Source organism: Ovis canadensis, chromosome 19 (genome assembly GCF_042477335.2).
Source record: "Ovis canadensis isolate MfBH-ARS-UI-01 breed Bighorn chromosome 19, ARS-UI_OviCan_v2, whole genome shotgun sequence".
Taxonomy (NCBI): domain Eukaryota; kingdom Metazoa; phylum Chordata; class Mammalia; order Artiodactyla; family Bovidae; genus Ovis; species Ovis canadensis.
The window spans coordinates 14,896,216-14,919,467 of record NC_091263.1 but is presented as its reverse complement, the minus strand read 5'-3'; the positions used below and the strand labels follow the sequence as shown (position 1 = coordinate 14,919,467).

At 42.4% G+C, this 23,252-nt stretch overlaps 1 protein-coding gene and 1 long non-coding RNA gene across 13 annotated transcripts in view; one reads left to right on the top strand and one right to left on the bottom strand.

Moving 5' to 3' along the window:
* The window catches only part of UBE2D4 (ubiquitin conjugating enzyme E2 D4), a 114,879-nt gene that overhangs the window by 14,951 nt on the left and 76,676 nt on the right, over window positions 1-23,252 (bottom strand). For 5 of the 12 annotated variants that reach the window (XR_011250771.1, XM_069561168.1, XM_069561170.1 and 2 more), the window contains exons 1-2: window positions 10,836-11,782; window positions 1,208-1,271 (exon numbers count right to left, since the gene is read on the bottom strand). Coding sequence is in view for 5 of the 12 variants with exons in the window: in XM_069561168.1 (XP_069417269.1) it covers window positions 1,208-1,271; window positions 10,836-11,063 (292 nt within the window). In the remaining 7 variants the exon portion in view is untranslated. Of the gene's footprint in view, window positions 1-1,207; window positions 1,272-1,541; window positions 4,565-5,307; window positions 7,506-10,483; window positions 10,620-10,727; window positions 11,783-13,206; window positions 13,302-23,252 lie in introns of those variants that run through there. The other 7 variants (XM_069561171.1, XM_069561175.1, XM_069561172.1 and 4 more) reach the window with 7 other exon arrangements.
* Window positions 10,707-23,252, top strand: part of LOC138424393 (uncharacterized) — a 61,408-nt gene continuing 48,862 nt past the window's right edge. The window contains exons 1-2 of the long non-coding RNA XR_011250776.1: window positions 10,707-11,287; window positions 12,352-12,436. This is a non-coding gene — a long non-coding RNA (uncharacterized lncRNA). The remainder of the gene's footprint in view (window positions 11,288-12,351; window positions 12,437-23,252) is intronic.

Here is a 23,252-nt window from a genome sequence, read left to right as displayed (position 1 = left end):
GAATTCCATGGGGTTGCAAAGAGTTGGACACGAAAATGTAGCATAAAACATGTCATTTAAGCCATTTTTAAGTGTCACGTCAGTGGCATTAAATGCATTCACAGTGCAGTGCAACCACCACCTTTATCCATTTCTGAAACTTTTCCATCACTCCAAACAGAAATTCTGTACCATGAAATATTTTCCCATTTCTGCTTCCTCTCAGTGTCTACAAACCTCTCTACTCTACTTTCTGTCTCTATATCTGCCTTGTCTAGCTAGATAGTTCATATAAATGGAATCATATAATATCTGCCCTTTTGTTTCTGGCTTATTTTATATGGCATATTTTCAAGATTCATCCATGTTATTGCATATGCCAGAACTTTATCCATTTTTATTGCTAAATAATATGCTATTGTGTATATATATGTATACACACACATACATACCACTTTATTTATTAATTTGTTAATGGGCATGTAATGGGGGATTATAAACAATGGTGCAATGAACACTGATATATGAGTTCTGTTTGAGTACCTGTTTTTAATTCTTTGGTGTCCTTGAAGGGCACCACCCCTCTTTTTACACAGTCTTTCCTTCTTCCGCCTACTTTTCCTTCAGATGCAGCTTTTAGAGCCTCACAGTAAAGGATGAGCATCCCAGAGCCTAAGATGCTCAGAAAATAGAGGTGAAGTGGGATAGCAGAGTAGATTTGGGATTATCCACGTGTTGGGCAGCATGGCCTACGGCCAGTCGGCTACAAAGGGCGGCAGAGGGCTGCCCATTGCAGCTCCTTCAGTCTCCCCCTGGGAGGAGAAGTGGGAGAAAAGAACTGTCCCTTCCCTTCGCAGAGGCAAGGAGCTAGCCTCATTCCCCACCCTTCACCAGCCCTCCAGTTCTACCCCCAAGTGCAACAGCAAAAGGTCCTCCATGATTAGCTTCATGACCATTTTTCCAGCAATGCCCCAAGTTTTAGTTGGCTTTCCAGATGGCTTTCTTGTGCCCCAGTGGAAGGAGATGGTGATTTCCAGCAACATCTTGACCAGCTGGGCTGTGAAGTCAATGCATTTAATGAAAAAGCTACTCATAAGTAAAGGAAGAGAAAGCAACACTAACAACAGTAGGTTTTCTTAAAACAAAAACCAAAAAAACTGAGGGATGGATAAATTTGGGGGTCTTAATTGCAAGGCTCATGGGATCTGGAGCCCTGAAGGGTACTTACAATCATCTCCCACAGGTCCTGCGGAGCACTGGGCAGGGGGGTCCCTCTGCAAGTCAGTTAATTCCTGGAACACAAAATAGTGAGCTCAGAGCTGGGGTGTGAACTGGGGATACTGCTCTACACCCCACATGTTTTGGCCAGAAGTACATTCTCCTAGTGGGAGGGGGCTTCCAGACTTCAGCAGGGGGTGAGACTGGCTAATGAAAACAAGTGATCTGCAGTACCCTTGAAAACAAGGGTCTGCTCGTGGCTGTGAAGATACGTGTGAAAAATGTATTACCATTTCCAATTAATAAGCTAGAAAATTGAGAGGTAAAGAGGTTAAGTTACTTACCCAAGGTCACAGCACTGAAAGGGGGCAGGGCCCCAACACCACTCAGGTGGAGAAGGGCAGGGGCTGGGCTTTAGCTCTGAGCTCCTGAATGGAAGCACTTAGCCCAGAGGAAGTGCCCAGTCAAGGACAGGGCTCCTGTATTTCAATCTTTCTGCCCCACTACTGCCCTACTCGCCACTGGTTGTATGGGAGTCCTAAGCCTCCAAGTGGGAGATGAAGGACATGTGAGCCAGTCTAGAACAGCTATACTATGTACCAATGGGGGGAAATAGGAATTACATTATAACTGGATTCCCTAAATGGGATACAACTTGTGGACACAATCCCCAAAAGTTATCCTAGCCCAGCATGAGCCTCAAGGTCTAAGATTTTGGGCAGTGACTTAAAAACCATAGTTTGCATGAACTAGGATGTTTCCTAACACTCCTTACTCTCCCTAGGTTCCAGATCTGGGTAAACTTCTTGTGGTCTCCAGAGGAGTTTAAAAGAGAAGGAATGAGGCACAAGTAATGGTCCATCAGGTTGCAGGGAAACTCCTCAGAGGATGGCAAATCCCAGGGTCTAGGGCATTATGTATGAAGTTTAAATCTAGCTGATCACATTCCTCCTTACCTGAACAATGCTTGAAACTCAGCTCATCCACAAAGAACCTCCTGATCCCACTTTGTAATCTCTGGGCATGCTGATCATTCTAATAATGCCTGCCTCTCTGGCCGTTCTGTACTTATCCCACCTACACACAAATACAATTGGCCACAGTGGGAATATTTATATTACAGAAGCCAGCAAGTACCACAAGTCAGGGCCAAGTTTTATCCCAGAGCGGGGTTGGTTTTTAAACACCTACTAGTATACCACTGGTCAATTCTTAGCTGCTGCTGCTGCTAAGTCGCTTTAGGCATGTCCGACTCTGTGCGACCCCATAGACAGCAGCCTACCAGGCTCCCCCGTCCCTGGGATTCTCCAGGCAAGAACACTGGAGTTGTTTGCCATTTCCTTCTCCAAGGCATGAAAGTGAAAAGTGCAAGTGAAGTCGCTCAGTCATGTCTGACTCTTAGCGACCTCATGGACTGCAGCCTACCAGGCTCCTCCATCCATGGGATTTTCCAGGCAAGAGTACTGAAGTGGGCTGCCATTGCCTTCTCTGTCTTAGCTAGTATCTAATGTATCTAAATAGGTTACTCTTGATAAGCACAAAGTACCCAGTGTTACTAGTTGTCACAATAGAAATGAACTTGGGGAAAAACTAATGTCAGGTGAGGGGACCAGAGGACATGCTCAGAAATGCAGCATGCCTACAGAATACTCCACAGAACAGTCCCTTGCCTGTTTACCTCTGCTTTGCGCTTCCACACCTCTACAACCACTCTGTAGGGGACTGTTTATACTCCCTGCAATGCTGTATGAATGAATGAGCTCTGTAATGAGGCTGAGAGATCACATGAGCAACTGGCGGCAGGAAAGCTAGCTGCTGCTGCTAAGTTGCTTCAGTCATGTCCGACTCTGTGTGACCCCATAGACGGCAGCCCACCAGGCTTCCCCGTCCCTGGGATTCTCCAAGCAATAACACTGGAGTGGGTTTCCCCAAGCAATAACACTGGAGTGGGTTTCCATTTCCTTCTCCAATGCATGAAAGTGAAAAGTGAAAGTGAAGTTGCTCAGTTGTGTCCGACTCTTTGTGACCCCATGGAATGCAGCCTACCAGGCTCTTCCATCCATGGGATCTTCCAGGCAAGAGTATCTGACCAATTCCCCCCAACTCACCAGGTTTCTCCATACCTCCAGGCACCTACATGGGGTGTTTCCTGTCCCTAGAAGGCAAATACCTTGTAAAGGGTGGTGTGGTGAATGGTTACTAAGAGCTGATGATTCCTGAAGGCCCAGAAGTGGGTCTCAACTGACAGAGACTCTAACTAGCACCAATGAGTTTCAAATGCTAACTGGCATTTTGAAGAACAATGTGAGTTGAAAGAAACTAGTCTACCAATATATTGCATTCCTGTGCTTTCCCAACAGAGGCCAGAAGACCCAGGTCTGAGTTCCAGCTCTGTCACTGGGAAAACAACTTTGACCTCTTTGGACCTCAGTATAAATTATCTGTTGAGTTGTAATTACATTTGTCTACCAACTGGCCAGTACTAATATTTGGCTATAATTTTGTAATGTTTATAATGTACACAACTGTACTTGGTAAAAAATCAAGGATGACAGTGTATAGAGGATTCAATTATTAGCATTATAATAAGAAGAATGAGGATTGTATAGAGATACCTAGTACTGGAAGAGTACATAAGAAACTAATGACACTAATCACACCTTGGGAGAGGAACTGGGTGGCTGCGGACAGGAGTGGATGGGAGAGTTTTCCCTGTAGACTCTTTTGCATTTTTTGAATTTTGAACCATGGGAATTTATTACCTAAACGATAAATGCATAAATATTTCATAAATTGTAAAGGACTAAGCAGGTTAACATTGTGTAATACTTATTGTTATAAGTAACACTGATGATAAGCGAGTCTTGAAAAGGAAAAAGGTTAAAGTAGAGTGGATTACCAGAGGAAAATAGTGAAGCAAACATAGTACACACTCATTTCTTTTACTGTGCTGTACTCAATTCAAGATTTCATTCAATGAAAGACACAATCTTATTAGGCAACTAAGAAAGAAAACACACTGGCAATAAACTAAGACCAAATGCATTCTTTTCGTTTCATTTTTTAATTGGATACTCTTTTATTCTCGTGTTGTCAGAATTTTTACATATTCTGGATATATATCCCTTTTCAGATATTAATATTTGAGAAATACTTTCCTCCATTCTGTGGGTTGTATTATTGCTATCTTTAAATTTTTAAGTATAGTTGATTTACAGTGCTGTGTTATTTTCAGGTGTACACCAAAGTGATTCAGTTTTATAATTTTTTTTTTCTTTTCCAGATGCTTTTCCATTATAGGTTATTGCAAGACATTGAATATAGTTCCCTGGGTTATACAGTAGGTCCTTATGTATTTTATACTGTGTATCTGTTAAACCCAAACTCCTAACTTATCACCCCCTCTTCCCCTTTGGTAACCATAAGTTTGTTTTCTATGTCTGATTTCTACTTTGTAAATCAGTTCATTTTTGTATAATTTAAAAAAAAAAACTCCACATATAAGTGATATTCTACGAGATTCTTTACTCTTAAAATTTTAATTTTAATTTGAAACTAAGCTTTAAGTCAAAGCTATGGTTTTTCCAGTAGTCATGTGTGGATGTGAGAGCTGAGCACGGAAGAATTCATGCTTTTGAAATGTGGTGCTGGATAAGATTCTTGAGAGTCCCTTGAAATACAAGGAGATTAAACCAGTCAATCCTTTAAATCAACCCTGAATTTTCATTGGAAGGACTAATGCTGAAGTTCCAATACTTCGGCTACTTGCTGAGAAGAGCTGACTCACTGGAAAAAATCTTGATGCTGGGAAAGACTGAGGGCAGATGGGCAAAAAGGCAACAGAGGATGATGAGATGGTTGAATAGCATCATTGACTCAATGCACATGAGTTTGAGCAACTCCAGGAGACAGTGAAGGACAGGGAAGCTTGGCATGCTACAGTTCATGGGGTTGCAAAGAGGCACACACAACTTACTGACTAAACAACAACAACAAAAAGCTTACTTGGGCATATGTTTTCATTTTAAAATCATTCATGCATAGCAAAAAAGGAGTAGAAGACAAGTGAAATAAATAAATGGGCTCTCCTCGTTTAGAGTCTATACTAACCTGGGGTCACGGGTATCCTCACAGTCATTCCCTGTGCCTTCCAGGCAATGGTGATGTGGCAACTCTTAAACAGTCCTCCATGAACGTTTCTGGAGTTTTCTTACAGAAAGGCCCACAATACACAATCTTTTGCACAAACTTCAGCAAATATAGGTGAGCCAGCCTCACTGACTAGACGGTACACAGTAGCTTCCTTTCTGTGGTCTATGAAACATGTGGTTAGCTTGGCATGGAAATAAAGAACTGCAGTCCCTTTTCCAGCAACATTTATTCCATTAATATAAAATTTATTCCTCACTGTTCTGTTTCTGTGCCTGTGTTCACAAAAGCTTTAATCTTCAGCATTAAATCAAAATATCTTTTTGGAGACATTTTTAACGCAATTAAACACATCAACAATGCACTTAACCTCAATATACACTGCTGTGACATGGCTTTCACACAGTGACAGTCATACTGCCAGTGATTTTAAGCAGCATCCCAATTTCAAAGGTGTAAAAATGTAAAAAACTGTTCATCTTAGAGTAGATGTAAATATGGTATTATCTATACTTTCCTGGTTTTGCAAGTTATCTCTAAAGAACAATTAATATTTATAGTCAGACCATTACATCTACCACTGTGGACAAGAATCCCTTAGAAGAAATGGAGTAGCCCTCATAGTCAACAAAAGAGCCCGAAATGCAGTACCTGGGTGCAATCTCAAAAATGACAGAGTGATCTGTTTGTTTCCAAGTCAAATCACTCCAAGTCTATGCCCCAATCACTAATGCCGAAGAAGATGAAGCTGAACAGTTCTATAGAGACCTATAAGACTTCCTAGAGCTAACAGCAAAAAAAAAAAAAAAAAAGATGTCCTTTTCATCATAGAGGAAGTGAAGTGAAGTGAAGTTGCTCAGTCGTGCTCAACTCTTTGTGACCCCATGGACTGTAACTTACAAAGCTCCTCTGTCCATGGAATTTTCCAGGCAAGAGTACTGGAGTGGGTTGCCATTTCCTTCTCCAGGGGATCTTCCCGACCCAGGCATTGAACCTAGGTCTCCCACATTGCAGGCAGATGCTTTACCGTCTGAGCCACCAGGGAAGCCCCCATCATAGAGGACTAGAATGAAAAAGCAAGAAGTCAAGAGTAACAGGCAAGTTTGACCTTGGAGTACAAAATGAAGCAGGGCAAAGGCTAACAGAGTTCTGCCAAGAGAACACATTGGTCACAGCAAACACCCTCTTCCAACAACACAAGAGAAGACTCTACACATGGACATCACCAGATGGTCAATACCAAAATCAGACTGATTATATTCTTTGCAGCTGAAGATGGAGAAGTTCTATCCAGTCAGCAAAAACAAGACTGGGAGCTGACTGTGGCTCAGATCATGAACTCTTTATTGCCAAATTCACATTTAAATTGAAGAAAGTATGGAAAATCACTAGACCATTCAGGTACAACCTAAATCAAATCCCTTATGACAATACAGTGGAAGTGAGGAATAGATTTGAGGGACTAGATCTGATAGATAGAGTGCCTGAAGTACTATGGGCGGAGGTTTTGTGACATTGTGCAGGAGGCAGTGGTCAAAATCATCCCCAATAAAAATGCAAAAAGGCAAAATGGTTGTCTGAGGATGCCTTACAAATAGCTGAGAAAAGAAGAGTAGTGAAAGGAAAAGGAAAGATATATTATTAATCTGAATGCTGAGTTTCAAAGAATAGAAAAGAGAGATAAAAAAGCCGTTCTCAGTGATCAGTGCAAAGAAATAGAGGAAAACAATAGAATGGGAAAGACTAGAGATCTCTTCAAGAGAATCAGAGATATCAAGGGAACATTTCATGCAAAGATGGGCTCAATAAAGGACAGAAATGGTATAACAAAAGCAGAAGAGATTAAGAAGAGGTGGCAGAAATACACAGAGAACTATACACAAAAGATGTTAGAGCCAGATCACCACAATGGTGTGATCACTCACCCAGAGCCAGACATCCTGGAATGTGAAGTCAAGTGGGTTGGAAGCATCACTCTGAACAAAGCTAGCGGAGGTGACGGAATTCCCGCTGAGCTATTTCAAATCTTAAAAGATGATGCTGTGAAAGTGCTGCACTCAATATGCCAGCAAATTTGGAACACTCAGCAGTTGCCACGAGACTGGAAAATGTTAGTTTTCATTCCAATCCCTAAGGCAATGCCAAAGAATGTTCAAACTACCACACAATTGCACTCATCTCACATGCCAGCAAATTAATGCTCAAAGTTCTCCAAGCTAGGCTTCAACAGTACATGAACTGAGAACTTCCAGATGTTCAAGCTGCATTTTAAAAAGGCAGAGGAACCAGAGGACAAATTGCCAACATCGGTTCGATCATTGAAAAAGCAAAAGAGTTCCAGCAAAACATCTATTTCCACTTTATTGACTATGCCAAAGCTTTTGACTGTATGAAAGTGAAGTCGCTTAGTCGTGCCCGACTCTTTGTGACCCCATGGATAGTAGCCTGCACCAAGCTCCTCCGTCCATGGGATTTTCAAGCCAAGAGTACTGGAGTGGGTTGCAATTTTCTTCTCCAGGGAATCTTCCCAACCCAGGGATGGAACCCAGGTCTCTCACATTGTAGACACACACTTTACCATCTGAGCCACCAGGGATCACAACAAACTGTGCTACATTCTTAAAAAGATGGGGATACCAGACCACCTTACCTGACTTCTGAGGAATCTGTATGCAGGTTAAGAAGCAACAGTTAGAACCAAACATGGAACAATGGACTGGTTCTGAATTGGGAAAGGAGTACAAGGCTGTATATTGTCACCTTGCTTATTTAACTTTATTGCAGAGTACATCATGCGAAATACTGGGCTGGATAAAGCATAAGCTGGAATCAAGATTGCCAGGAGAAAAAAAAAACTGCCAGGAGAAATATCAATAACCTCAGATATGCAGATAACACCACCCTTATGGCAGAAAGTGAAGAACTAAAGAGCCTCTTGATTAAGGGGAATGAAGGGAGTGAAAAAGTTGGCTTAAAGCTCAACATTCAGAAAACAAGATCACTTCATGGCAAATAGATGGGGAAACAATGGAAGCAGTGACAGACTTCATTTTCTTGGGCTCCAAAATCATTGCAGATGGTGACTGCAGCCATGAAATTAAAAGATACTTGCTCCTTGGAAGAAAAGCTATGACAAACCTAGACAGCATATTTTAAGGCAGCTTTTCACTCTCCTCTTTCACTTTCATCAAAAGGCTCTTTAGTTCCTCTTCACTTTCTCATAGTTCTCCTTTTTACAAATCTTATCAGTCTGTATGTTCAAACATGGAGGTTCAAACATACACCCTTATCTCCCTTACCCTACTCCCTGCCCTCAAAATGTTTGATTTCCAACACAGGCAATAACACTGCCATCCAATCAGTTATCCATGTTGTGCATCCCCCTCTCTCACTTTCACCACATACTCTTTTTCAAGTTCTGCCGATTGTACCCTTTGCATGTCATCCAAGCACAGTTCCTGTCTTGGCATCTGCTCCACGGTCAGTCACTTGGACGACAGCTTCACTGGACGTTCACAGTGGCCTCAGTTCCCCCTCTGGCCACCCCAGGCTACAGCAGAGCCAGAAGCCTCTTTTCACGACAGAGATTTGAGCATATCATTCACCTGTGTCAAAGTCCTAGGATAACAGATGACCTCTTTCAGAGACTAATTTGCTAAACACATTATTTTTAGGAGAGCTGTTTATTAAAAATGAGCCTTACCCTTAGCATCCCCTTGATGCTTTTGAATTGTGCTACTAGAGAAGACTCTTGAGAGTCCCTTGGACTGCAAGGACATCAAACCACACCAGTCAATTCTAAAGGAAATCAACCCTGAATATTCATTGATAGTATTGATGCTGAAGCTCCAATACTTTGGCCACTTGATGTGAAGAGCCAACTCATTGGAAAAGACCCTGATGTTGGGAAAGACTGAAGGCAAAAGGAGAAGGGGACAGCAGAGAATGAGATGGTTAGACAGCATCACTGACTCAATGGACATGAACTTGAGCAAACTCTGGGAGATAGTGGAGGAGAGAGGAGCCTGGTGTGCTGCAGTCCGTGGGATGCAAAGTCAGACAGCACTTAGCGACTGAACACCACCACCATATTCTTAAGAGATCCTGCAATCCCACCTCAGGCAATCAAACCTAAGCTCACCATGTTGCTTTTAGTCGCTAAGTCACAGCCGACTGTCGGGACCCCATGGACTATATCCCGTCAGGCTTCTCTGTTCATGGGATTTTCCAGGCAAGAATACTGGAGTGGGTTGCCATTTCCTTCTCCAGGGGATCTTCCTAACACAGGGATCGAACTAGAGTCTCCTGCATTGACCAAATTCACCATACAATGATGCTTATCACAGAATTATTTACTTCCTATAAAATTTAGAATGTCAGTGGTCGTTAATTCATACTGAGCGCTTGATATATTCCACGCATGTACTAAACATGTATCATCTAAGCCTAAAAAAAGAAAAAAAAAAAACCAACTTATAAAAACAGGAGGACACAGAGGCTGGGAGTGATTAAGTTCCTTGCCTTCTGACATACATTTCCATGTGTTTATTCACTACAGGTAATGATTAACTAAATTAATGGTCATATACTTTTGGAAAGCTGACGTTAAAAACTACAGTTATGAATACTATTTAACAACATGAAAACTGCCTACGTTTAATGCTATGTGAAACAGCGGGGTGCAAAGTGTAATTTTTTTTTTTAAGAAAAGGGAAAAGACTGATGATAGTAGATATACTACGATGTAAACAAATAATATAGCATAACTGAAAATACTTTTTCTTCCTCCTATTGTGCATTCTCCAAATTCTAGTTAATATATTAAATGTCCATAAGGACTCCCAATTACCTACAGGATAAAAAAGTTATCTTAGCACTCCCCCTAATACCCCCACCCTGGTCCTGCCCACCCACTCCCATCCCCTCTTCCAGCGGCACTTAAACCTCAGTCATGCTCTCCCTACTCCAAGCCCAGCCACGGCATCTCTCCAAGACCGCGAACGCCCTTGTTCCTTTTCTGCATTTGTAGAGGTTCGTACTCATCCCTTAGACTCCAGCTCCAGCCTCGACTCCTCTGACCAGCCCTCCAGACACCCCCACAAGGGCATGCCCTCCTTCCTCTGAGGCCAGGCGCTACCTCTCCGCCCAGGCGCCCGGAACACAGCGTCCAAGGTGCAGGGAGCCCGCACCTTGCCACAGATGCCGAGATGGGAGGCGAGGGAGGGGTGTGGAACGCTAACCCTCCGTGGCTCCGCCCGGGGCCCCGCCCCGTCCCGCGCGACGCTAACCCCACGTGATGCCGCCCCGCCCCCGCGCGCTGCGCGGTACCCTTTTAAGGGCGCGCGGGCGGCGGTTCCGCTTCCCTCCCTGGCAGGTGTTACCGTTCTCTCCTTGGTCTCAGCTGCCGTTCGTTTGGCGGCCGTGGCGTCCCCACCCGGGAGTCAATGCTTCGGACTCGCAAGGAGCCCTCAGGCGGAAGGACTTCTTACCTTCTGGATCCTCTTCAGCGCCATCTTACCCCCGCTGCTGGGGACGGGGGCGCCTGGCCCGGGGCTGCCAGAGGCGGCCCGCTGCCGGCTCGGCCGCCGCGCAGCGCTGCAAGCTGGGAACGGCCGCTTGTGCGCGTGCGCGCCGCGTGGCACTGTGGGTAGGCGCTCCGCGTGTGGCAGGTACCGGCGCGGGCAAGCAGAGCGGGCCTGGCCTGGAGAAACTGCCATGTCGGCTGTTGCCTTTCCTCTGCTTTACGTCGCCCCGCCACCTTACCTCCGGGTTGGCGAGGGCCTGTGGAGGCCTGCGGAGGCCTGCGGAGAGGGGCGCTGGTTGGTTTAACACAGGACATGCCCAGGTCGTGCCCTTTTAGCTTCCGCCTGTGTTTCATCCCAGGCTTTCACATACTCCTGTACATAGTGGTTCTTAGTGGTTCTGCTTTGAACTTAAGTCTGTAAGTATTCATACCCTTTCATTTGTTATATGTCAAATATGTTACAGTTCTTTCCATGGAAATACATGTAGTAGAGCTCTATATGCAGTGGACCTGGAGGTGTGCATTTTCAGTAATCTTTCAGTTTTTTTTTTTTTTTTTTGATGGACAGCCAGGGTTGAGAACCACAGCCTCAAAAGTGTGCATATCCAAACTTAAACTGTGTCTTTTTCCTCCTTAAAACCTGACAGGCATCTTGGTCAGAGTTCGGGATTAGGAACAATTAATGTGTGTCGTAAAGTCAGCTTAATGAGTTGCAGCTCATCTAGGGTGCCCACAATAGGGCTTGGAGCGTGGCGTGTGTTCCTAGCCAGACTGAGGCAGGGTCCTGGCAGTGAGAGCACCAAATCCTAACCACTAGACATTTGGTCAGTGACAAAAGCCTTGGCTCTTTGGCTTTGCAGAGAATGCCCCAAAGAAGGAAAGTAGTGAAGCAAATAAAGGATTTAATAGAAGGAAAAAGAATACAGGACTTACTGAGAGTGAGTCGCTGAGTCACACCCTCAAGGTAGTTAGAATTACCTTTATGGGGCATTTCTTCTGGGCTTCCTTTGGCCAATCACTTTGATTCTCCTGTTTCACAGCCGGTATTTGGTATATCTCAGGATCCACCCACATGTGCACATGCATCTCTTAGCCAAGATGGATTCTACTGTAAAGGCCAGGTGGTAGAACAGCTCTTGACATCACTCCCATTTTGACTTCTAAGGAGCCTTTCTGTGCATGTGTGGTCTGGAAAGTCTCCTGACTTTGAGAAATATGTGGTCTGGCCTGGCCCCAAGCCTCCTCCCCTAATTGTATTGTTGTCATCTTGGAGTTTTTCAGTCTACAGGGAATGAATCTCCAATTTCCTGGGGCTATCTACCTCCGCCTCACAGCCAATGTACATTTTTTTTTTTTTTTTAGTGAATTAGAAAACAAAATCTCAGTGCATTTAGCATAGTAAAGATGAGAATTGTGAAAGGTGTGTGTGTGTGTGTGTGTGTGTGTATATGTAGATAATGATATTTATCCTCCAAACTTAGGCATTTTGAGAGTGAAAGGGGTACAACTAGAAGACCAAAGGTGTAACTGAGGCTGTGACCAACCAGGACATATGGCCATCTGTATGTGAGTACTCGGAATATAAAGTGTATCACAGACATTTCCATTGTCCTCAGCCGTCTTTGACCAGAAGTCCTTAAGGATGCCCCGTTGCCTGCATGGATCACATCCATTGCAGTGTATAGCCCTTCAAAATCCAATGTCATCCAGTCTGGCTTAGTATCAAGAGGTTAATCACCGCTCCCTTGACATTCCTTTACTTCTGGTTGCCCTCTATAAAACTTTCTTTTTCCCCTAAAGCACAGCCATCACTCACCTGTAAAGTCAGTTCAGCCCATCACTATCTCTGTTTGGTGTCACATGGCATCACAATAGCTTTCCCTGCACAGAACAAGTGCCCCTCAATTTTTATGAATGTTTATATATTTGTATGAGAATATAACCCTCAGTAACAGTGATAATTATCTCTGGATGGTGAGTTTACTAATGTTAATTTCCAGAGAATTTGCATCACTTGTATAATCTGGAAAAGAAAAACACAGTTGTATTTAATAGCAAAGGAAAAATTCCATTTCTCCTTCCTTTCGGTAGTCTAGAGCATAGTCTTCTAAACGTCTTACATAGATTTTTAATTTTTTTTATGTTGAAGTAATTTTAGATGTATAAAGTATTGCAAACCAGATATAACATTGTAAAAGTTTTGTGCTTTAAATAGCACCATCAAGAAAGCAAAAAGACAACCCACAGAATGGGAGAAAATACTTGCAAATCGTGTATTTGATAAAGATTCAGTATCTAGAATTGTTGCCCAGATGGCTCAACCAGTAAAGAATCACCTGCAATGCAGGAGATGCAGGTCCAATCCCTGGATTGGGAAGATCCCCTAGAGGGGGAAGTGGCAGCTTACTCCAGCATTCTTGTCTGGGAAATCCTATAAACAGAGGAACCTGATTAGGGTACAGTCCATGGGATCGCAAACAGTTAGATACGACAGTGTGTGTGCATGCATCAATATATATAAAGAACTCTCACAACTCAATAAAAAAGATAAACTGATTAAAAACTAGGGAAACAATCTGAGTAGAAATCTCTTCGAAAATGATAGAGAAATGGTCAATAAAGCACATAAAAAAGTTCAACATCTTTTCCTCTGTGTGTGTCTTACCTCTGTGTCCAAATTTCCCCTTTTTATAAGGACTCAATCATTGGATTAGGACTCACCACACCTAATGACCTCATCTTTACTTGACATCTGCAAAGATCCAAATTTCAAATAAAGGCACTTTTCATAGGTACTGGCATTAGACCGTCAACACCTTTTCAGTTCAGTTCAGTTGCTCAGTCGTGTCCGACTCTTTGAGTTCCCATGAACGGCAGCACGCCAGGCCTCCCTGCCCATCACCAACTCCCGGAGTTCACTCAAACTCGTGTCCATCGAGTTGGTGATGCCATCCAACCATCTCATCCTCTGTCGTCCCCTTCTGCCCCCAGTCCCTACCAGCATCAGAGTCTTTTCCAATCAGTCAACTCTTCATGTCAGGTGGCCAAAGTATTTGAGTTTCAGCTTTAGCATCATTCCTTCCAATGAACAATAAGGACTGATCTCCTTTAGAATGGACTGGTTGGCTCTCCTTGCAGTCCAAGGGACTCTCAAGGGTCTTCTCCAACACCACAGTTCAAAAGCATCAATTCTTCAGCACTCAGCACTTCTTCACAGTCCAACTCTCACATCCATACATGACTACAGGAAAAACCATAGCCTTGACTAGACGCACCTTTGTTGGCAAAGTAATGTCTCTGCTTTTGAATATGCTATCTAGCTGGTCATAACTTTCCTTCCAAGAAGTAAGCATCTTTTAACTTCATGGCTGCAGTCGCCATCTGCAGTGATTTTGGAGCCCCTCAAAATAAAGTCTGACACTGTTTCGACTGTTTCCCCATCTATTTCCCATGAAGTGATGGGACCAAATACCATGATCTTAGTTTTGTGGGAGAGACAATTCAGCATATAACAATGGATGAACCTTGAAAACATGCTAAACGAGAGAAGCTGGTTACAAACAACTTCCATTTCCATATGATTCCATTTATATAAAATGTCCAGAATAGGCAACTGTATTGAGACAAAATATATTGGTAGTTGCCTGGTGCTGAAGAGGACTAGAAGAGTTATTGCTAGTGGTTAAATTACACATTTGTGGGCTTTCCAGGTGGCGCTACTAGTAAAGAACCTGCCTCAATTCAGGAGATGTAAGAGACATGCGTTCAATCCCTAGGTCAGGAAAATTCCCTTGGAAAAGGAAATAGCAACCCACTCCAGTATCCTTGCCTGGAGAATCCCATGGACAGAGCAGCCTGGTGGGCTATGGTCATAGGGTCGCAAAAATTTGGACACGACTGAACCATCTTAGCAAGCAGGCAAAGCTGTTTTAAATATAATAACAGCAATACACAGAGTCCTTGTATACCTTTCATCCAGCTTTTAATGTTCACATACTACGTAACTAATTAATTGAGGAAACACCTATACAATACTATTTACTGATTTACAGACTTTATTTAAATTTCACTATCCACACTGTGTCATTTTTCTGGTCAAAATCTGATTTAAGATCCCATGTGTTTGTTTTTCCTGTCATCTTAGCCACCTTCAATCTTAGACAGTTCTTTAGGTTTTCTTTTTCTTTGATGCCCTTGACACTTGGGAGTATTGGAAAGTTATTTTGTAAGATGTCCTTCAGTTTGGGTGTTCTGATTGATTAAGGTTATAAATTTTTGGCAAAACATATTACAGAAGTGATGTATCTTTCTTGTGCAGCATATTACAAGTATATGAAATCGATGTCATTGTTGGTTAAGTCTGGTTATTCTGTTATTTATCAGGTTTGTGTACTATAAACTTAAAATTTTTCTTTATAAATTAATAAGTAGCCTGTAGGGAGAAAACTTAAGACTTTGCATTTACCTTATTTTTTAGAATCAGAATTTCATCCAGTAATTTTAGATTCCATTCTTGCTCACAGCATTTATTTATGTGGTATGTACCAAATGGTAATTTTCTTTCTACCTTTGTTAAATGGAATTGTACTGTAAGGAATAGCTTTTTCCTTTCCCCTCTCCATTTGTTTACAGACAGTCCCTGACTTAGAGTGATTCAATTTATAATTTTGTGTTTTGCAAAAGCAAATTTGAGTACAAACTGTACATGGAATTTTGAACTTTGATCATTTCCTGAGCTGGTGATAAGTAGTATGATACTCTTAATGATGCTAGTTAGTGACAGTGAAGCTGTCAGCCACACAGTCAGAAAGGTAAACAACAAATACACTTGCAACCATTCCATACATCCATTCTATATCTTTACTTTCCGTATAGTATTCAATAAAATACATGAGATAGTCAATAGTTTATTATAGGTTTTGTGTTAGATGACTTTTTCCAAGTTCAGGTAGAGTAACCTAAGTGTTCTAGGCACATTTAAGATAGGCTTGGCTGAACTGTGATGTCCAGTAAGATAGGTGTATTAAATGTATTTTCAATTTAGGATGGGTTTATCAGGACATAACCTCATCATGTGTTGAAGATATGTTTACTTATTCAATTTTTTTATAGAACATTATGGACTCATGGATTTTTATTCTATCAATTTTAATCCATTAGAGTAATCATTTATTATGCTGCTTAAATTGTCCCAAATTTGGCCTTGAGACCTTGTTCAGTTCAGTTCAGTTGCTCAGTCGTGTCCGACTCTTTGAGATCCCATGAACCACAGCACGCAGGTGTCCCTGTCCATCACCAACTCCACAAGTCCACCCAAACCCATGTCCATCGAGTCAGTGATGCCATCCAACCATCTTATCCTCTGACGTCCCTTTCTCCAGCCGTCAATCTTTCCCAGCATCAGGGTCTTTTGAAATGTGTCAGCTCTTTGCATCAGGGGGCCAAAATATTGGAGTTTCAGCTTTAGCATCAATCCTTCCAATGAACACCCAGGACTGATCTCCTTTAGGATGGACTGGTTGGATCTCCTTGAGAGACTTCTCCAACACCACAGTTCAAAAGCATCAATTCTTCGGCGCTCAGCTTTCTTTATAGTCTAACTCTCACATCCATACATGACCACTGGAAAAACCATAGCCTTGACTAGACGGACCTCTGTTGGCAAAGTAATGTCTCTGCTTTTTAATATGCTGTTGATGTTTGTCATAGCTTTTCTTCCAAGGAGTAAGCATCTTTTAATTTCATGGCTGCAATCACCATCTGCAGTGATTTTGGAGCCCAGAAAAATAATGTCAGCCACTGCTTCCACTGTTTCCCCATCTATTTCCCATGAAGTGATGGGACCAGATGCCATGATCTTAGTTTTCTGAATGTTGAGCTTTAAGCCAACTTTTTCACTCTCCTCTTTCACTTTCGTCAAGAGGCTCTTTAGTTCTTCACTTTCTGCCAGAAGGGTGGTTTCATGTGCATATTTGAGGTTATTGATATTTCTCTCAGCAATCTTGATTCCAGCTTGTGCTTCCTCCAGTCCAGAGTTTTTCATGACGTAGTCTGCGTAGGAGTTAAATAAACAGGGTGACAATATACAGCCTTGATGTACTCCTTTTCCTATTTGGAACCAGTCTATTGTTCCATGTCCAGTTCTAAATACTGCTTCCTGACCTGCATACAGGTTTCTCAAGAGGCAGGTCAGGTGGTCTGGTATTCCCATCTCTTTCAGAATTTCCCACACTTTACTGTGATCTACACAGTCAAAGGCTTTGGCATAGTCAATGAAACAGAAATAGATGTTTTTCTGGAACTCTTGTGCTTTTTCCATGACCCAGCGGATGCTGGCAATTTGATCTCCGGTTCCTTTGCCTTTTCTAAAACCAGCTTGAACATCTGGAAGTTCGTGGTTCACATATTGCTGAAGCCTGGCTTGGAGAATTTTGAGCATTACTTTACCAGCATGTGAAATGAGTGCAATTGTGCCATAGTTTGAGCATTCTTTGTCATTGCCTTTCTTTGGGATTGGAATGAAAACTGACAGATGACAAGAGTGAACATCGATATTCTAGGAATCAGTGAACTAAGATGGACTGGAATGGGTGAACTTAACTCATATGACCATTATATCTACTTCTGTTGGCAGGAATCCCTTAGAAAAATTGGAATAGCCATTATACTCAGCAAAAGAGTCCAAATTGCAGTACTTGGATGCAGTCTCAAAAACGACAGAATGATCTCTGATCGTTTCTAAGGCAAACGATTCAGTATCATGGTAATCCAAGTCTATGCCCCGACCAGTAATGCTGAAGAAGCTGAAGTTGAACGGTTCTATGAAGACCTACAAGACCTTATAGAACTAACACCCAAAAAAGATGTCCTTTTCATTATAGGGTACTGGAATGCAAAAGTAGGAAGTCAGGAAACCCCTGGAATAACAGGCAAATTTGGCCTTGGACTACAGAATGAAGCAGGGCAAAGGCTAATAGAGTTCTGCCAGGAGATTGCACTGGTCATAGCAAACACCCTCTTTCAGCAACACAGGAGAAGACTCTACACATGGACATCACCAGACGGTTGACATTGAAATCGGATTGATTATATTCTTTGCAGCTGAAGATGGAGAAGCTCTATACAATCAGCAAAAACAAGACCGGGACCTGGCTGTGGCTCAGATCATGAACTCCTTACTGCCAAATTCAGACTGAAATTGAAGAAAGTGGAGAAAACCACTAGAACATTCAGGTATGACCTAAAGCAAATCCCTTATGACTCTACATTGAAAGTGAGAAATAGATTTAAGGGACTAGATCTGATAGATAGAGTGCCTGATGAATTATGAACGGAAGTTCGTGACATTGTACAGGAGACAGGAATCAAGACCATCCCCATTGAAAAGAAATGCAAAAAAGCAAAATGGCTGTCTGAGGAGGCCTTACAAATAGCTCTGAAAGGACAGGAAGTGAAAAGCAAAGGAGAAAGGAAAGATATAAGCATCTGAATGCAGAGTTCCAAAGAATAGCAAGGAGAGATAAGAAAGCCTTCCTCAGTTATCAATGGAAGAAACAGAGGAAAACAATAGAACGGGAAACACAAGAGATCTCTTCAAGAAAATCAGAGATACCAAGGGAACATTTCATGCAGGTTCAGTTCAGTTAAGTCACTCAGTCATGTCCGACTCTTTGTGATGCCATAAATAGCAGCACGCCAGGCCTCCGTGTCCAGCACCATCTCCTGGAGTTCACTCAGACTCATGTCCATCGAGTCTGTGATGCCATCCAGCCATCTGATCTTCTGTCGTCCCCTTCTCATGCCCCCAATCCCTCCCAGCATCAGACTCTTTTCCAATGAGTCAACTCTTCACATGAGGTGGCCAAAGTACTGGACTTTCAGCTTTAGCATCATTCCTTCCAAAGGAATCCCAGGGTTGATCTCCTTCAGAATGGACGGGTTGGATCTCCTTGCAGTCCAAGGGACTCTCAAGAGTCTTCTCCAACACCACGGTTCAAAAGCATAAATTCTTCTGCACTCAGCCTTCTTCACAGTCCAACTCAGACATCCATACATGACCACAGGAAAAACCATAGCCTTGACTAGATGGACCTTTGTTGGCAAAGTAATGTCTCTGCTTTTGAATATACTATCTAGGTTGGTCATAACTTTTCTTCCAAGGAGTAAGCATCTTTGAATTTCATGGCTGCGGTCATCGGCTGCAGTCATCATCTGCAGTGATTTTGGAGCCCCAAAAAATAAAGTCTGACACTGTTTCCACTGTTTCTCCATCTATTTCCCATGAAGTGATGGGACCGGATGCCATGATCTTCGTTTTCTGAGTGTTGAGCGTTAAGCCGACTTATTCGCTCTCCTCTTTCACTTTCATCAAAACGCTTTTTAGTTCCTCTTCACTTTCTGCCATAAAGGTGGTGTCATCTGCATATCTGAGGTGATTGATATTTCTCCCGGCAATCTTGATTCCAGCTTGTGTTTCTTCCAGTCCAGCATTTCTCATGATGTATTCTGCATATAAATTAAATAAGCAGGGTGACAATATACAGCCTTGACGTACTCCTTTTCCTATTTGGAACCAATCTGTTGCTTCATGTCCAGTTCTAACTGTTGCTTCCTGACCTGCATACAGATTTCTCAAGAGGCAGGTTAGGTGGTTTGGTATTCCCATCTCTTTCAGAATTTTCCACACTTTACTGTGATCCACACAGTCAAAGGCTTTGGCATAGTCAATGAAACAGAAATAGATGTTTTTCTGGAACTCTCGTGCTTTTCCCATGATCCAGCAGATGTTGGCAATTTGATCTCTGGTTCCTCTGCCTTTTCTAAAACCAGCTTGAACATCAGGAAGTTCATGGTTCACGTATTGCTGAAGCCTGGCTTGGAGAGTTTTGAGCATTACTTTACTAGCATGTGAGATGAGTGCAATTGTGCCGTAGTTTGAGCATTCTTTTGCATTGCCTTTCTTTGGGATTGGATGAACACTGACCTTTTCCAGTCCTGTGGCCACTGCTGAATTTTCCAAATTTACTGGCATATTGGGTGCAGTGCTTTCACAGCATCATCTTTCAGGATATGAAGTAGCTCAACTTGAATTCCATCACCTCCACTAGCTTTGTTCGAACTGATGCTTTTTAAGGCTCACCTGAATTCACATTCCAAGATGTCTGGCTCTAGATTAGTGATCACATCATCATGATTATCTGGGTCGTGAAGATCCTTTCTGTGTATTCTTGCCACCTCTCCTTAATATCTTCTGCTTCTGTTAGGTCCATACCATTTCTGTCTTTAATCGAGCCCATCTTTGCATGAAATGTTCCCTTGGTATCTCTAATTTTCTTGAAGAGATCTCTAGTCTTTCCCATTCTGTTCTTTTCCTCTATTTCTTTTCATTGATTGCTGAAGAAGGCTTTCTTATCTCTTCTTGCTATTCTTTGGAACTCTGCATTCAGATGCTTATATCTTTCCTTTTCTCCTTTGTTTTTCGCCTCTCTTCTTTTCACAGCTATTTGTAAGGCCTCCCCAGACAGCCATTTTGCTTTTTTGCTTTTCTTTTCCATGGGGATGGTCTTGATCCCTGTCTCCTGCACAATGTCACGAACCTCCGTCCATAGTTCATCAGGCACTCTGTCTATCAGATCTAAGCCCTTGAATCTATTTCTCACTTCCACTGTATAATCATAAGGGATTCGATTTAGGTCATACCTGAAAGGTCTAACAGTTTTCCTTACTTTCTTCAGTTTGAGTCTGAATTTGGGAATAAGGAGTTCATGATCTGAGCCACAGTCAGCTCTTGATCTTGTTTTTGTTGACTGTATAGAGCTTCTCCATCTTTGGCTGCAAAGAATATAATCAATCTGATTTCGGTGTTGACATCTGGTGATGTCCATATGTAGAGTCTTCTCTCGTGTTGTTGAAAGATGGTGTTTGCTATGACCAGTGCATTATCTTGGGAAAACTCTATTAGTCTTTGCCCTGCTTCATTCCGCATTCCAAGGCCAAATTTGCCTATTACTCCAGGTGTTTCTTGACTTCCTGCTTTTGCATTCCAGTCCCCTATAATGAAAAGGACATCTTTTTTGGGTGTTAGTTCTAAAGGGTCTTGTAGGTCTTCATAAAACCGTCAAGTTCAGTTTCTTCAGCATTACTGGTTGTGGCATTGACTTGGATAACTGTGATATTGAATGATTTGCCTTGGAGACGAACAGAGATCAATCTGTCGCTTTTGAGGTTGGATCCAAGTACTGCATTTCAGACTCTTTTGTTGACCATGAAGGCTATTCCATTTCTTCTGAGGGATTCCTGCCTGCAGTAGTAGATATAATGGTCATCTGAGTTAAATTCACCCATTCCAGTCCATTTTAGTTTGCTGATTCCTAGAATGTCAACGTTCACCCTTGCCATCTCCTGTTTGACCACTTCCAATTTGCCTTGATTCATGAACCTGACATTCCAGTTTCCTCCTTATTACCAAATTCAGACTCAAATTGAAGAAAATAGGGAAAATGCTAGACCATTCAGGTATGACCTAAATCGAATCCCTTATGATTATACAGTGGAAGTGAAAAATAGATTTAAGGGCCTAGATCTGATAGATAGAATGCCTGATGAACTATGGACGGAGGTTCGTGACATTGTGCAGGAGACAGGGATCAAGACCATCCCCATGGAAAAGAAATGCAAAAAAGCAAAATGGCTATCTGGGGAGGCCTTACAAATAGCTGTGAAAAGAAGAGAGGCGAAAAGCCAAGGAGAAAAGGAAAGATATAAGCATCTGAATGCAGAGTTCCAAAGAATAGCAAGAAGAGATAAGAAAGCTTTTTTCAGCGATCAATGCAAAGAGATAGAGGAAAACAACAGACTAGTAAAGACTAGAGATCTCTTTAAGAAAATTAGAGATACCAGGTGAACATTTCATGCAAAGATGGGCTCGATAAAAGACAGAAATGGTATGGACCTAACAGAAGCAGAAGATATTAAGGAGAGGTGGCATGAATACATGGGAGAATTGTACAAAAAAGAGCTTCACGACCCAGATAATCATGATGATGTGATCACTAATCTAGAGCCAGACATCTTGGAATGTGAATTCAGGTGGGCCTTAGAAAGCATCACTACGAACAAAGCTAGTGGAGGTGATGGAATTCAAGTTGAGCTATTTCAAATCCTCGAAGATGATGCTGTGAAAGTGCTGCACTCAATATGCCAGCAAATTTGGAAAACTCAGCAGTGGCCACAGGACTGGAAAAGGTCAGTGTTCATTCCAATCCCAAAGAAAGGCAGTGCAAAAGAATGCTCAAACTATGGCACAATTGCACTCATCTCACATGCTAGTAAAGTAATGCTTAAAACTCTCCAAGCCAGGCTTCAGCAATACGTGAACCATGAACTTCCTGATGTTCAAGCTAGTTTTAGAAAAGGCAGAGGAACCAGAGATCAAATTGCCAACGTCCACTGGATCATGGAAAAAGCACAAGAGTTCCAGAAAAACATCCATTTCTGCTTTATTGGCTATGCCAAAGCCTTTGACTGTGGATCACAGTAAAGTGTGGAAAATTCTGAAAGAGATGGGAATACCAGACCACCTAACCTGCCTCTTGAGAAATCTGTATGCAGGTCAGGAAGCAACAGTTAGAACTGGACATGGATCAACAGACTGGTTCCAAATAGGAAAAGGAGTACGTCAAGGCTGTATCTTGTCACCCTGCTTATTTAACTTATATGCAGAATACATTATGAGAAACGCTGGAGTGGAAGAAACACAGGCTGGAATCAAGATTGCCAGGAGAAATATCAATAACCTTTGATATGCACATGATACCACCCTTATGGCAGAAAGTGAAGAGGAACTAAAAAGCCTCTTGATGAAAGAGGAGAGTGAAAAAGTTGGGTTAAAGCTCAGCATCCAGAAAACGAAGATCATGGCATCCGGTCCCATCACTTCATGGGAAATAGATGGGGAAACAGTGTAAACAGTGTCAGACTTTATTTTGGGGGGGGGGCTCCAAAGTCACTGCAGATGGTGACTGCAGCCATGAAATTCAAAGATGCTTACTCCTTGGAAGAAAAGTTATGACCAACCTAGATAGTATATTCAAAAGCAGAGACATTACTTTGCCGACTAAGGTCCATCTAGTCAAGGCTATGGTTTTTCCTGTGGTCATGTATGGATGTGAGTGTTGGACTGTGAAGAAGGCTGAGCACTGAAGAAATGATGGTTTTGAACTGTGGTGTTGGAGAAGACTCTTGAGAGTCCCTTGGACTGCAGGGAGATCCAGTGAGTCCATTCTGAAGGAGATCAACCCTGGGATTTCCTTGGAAGGAATGATGCTAAAGCTGAAGCTCCAGTACTTCGGCCACCTCACGCGAAAAGTTGACTCATTGGAAA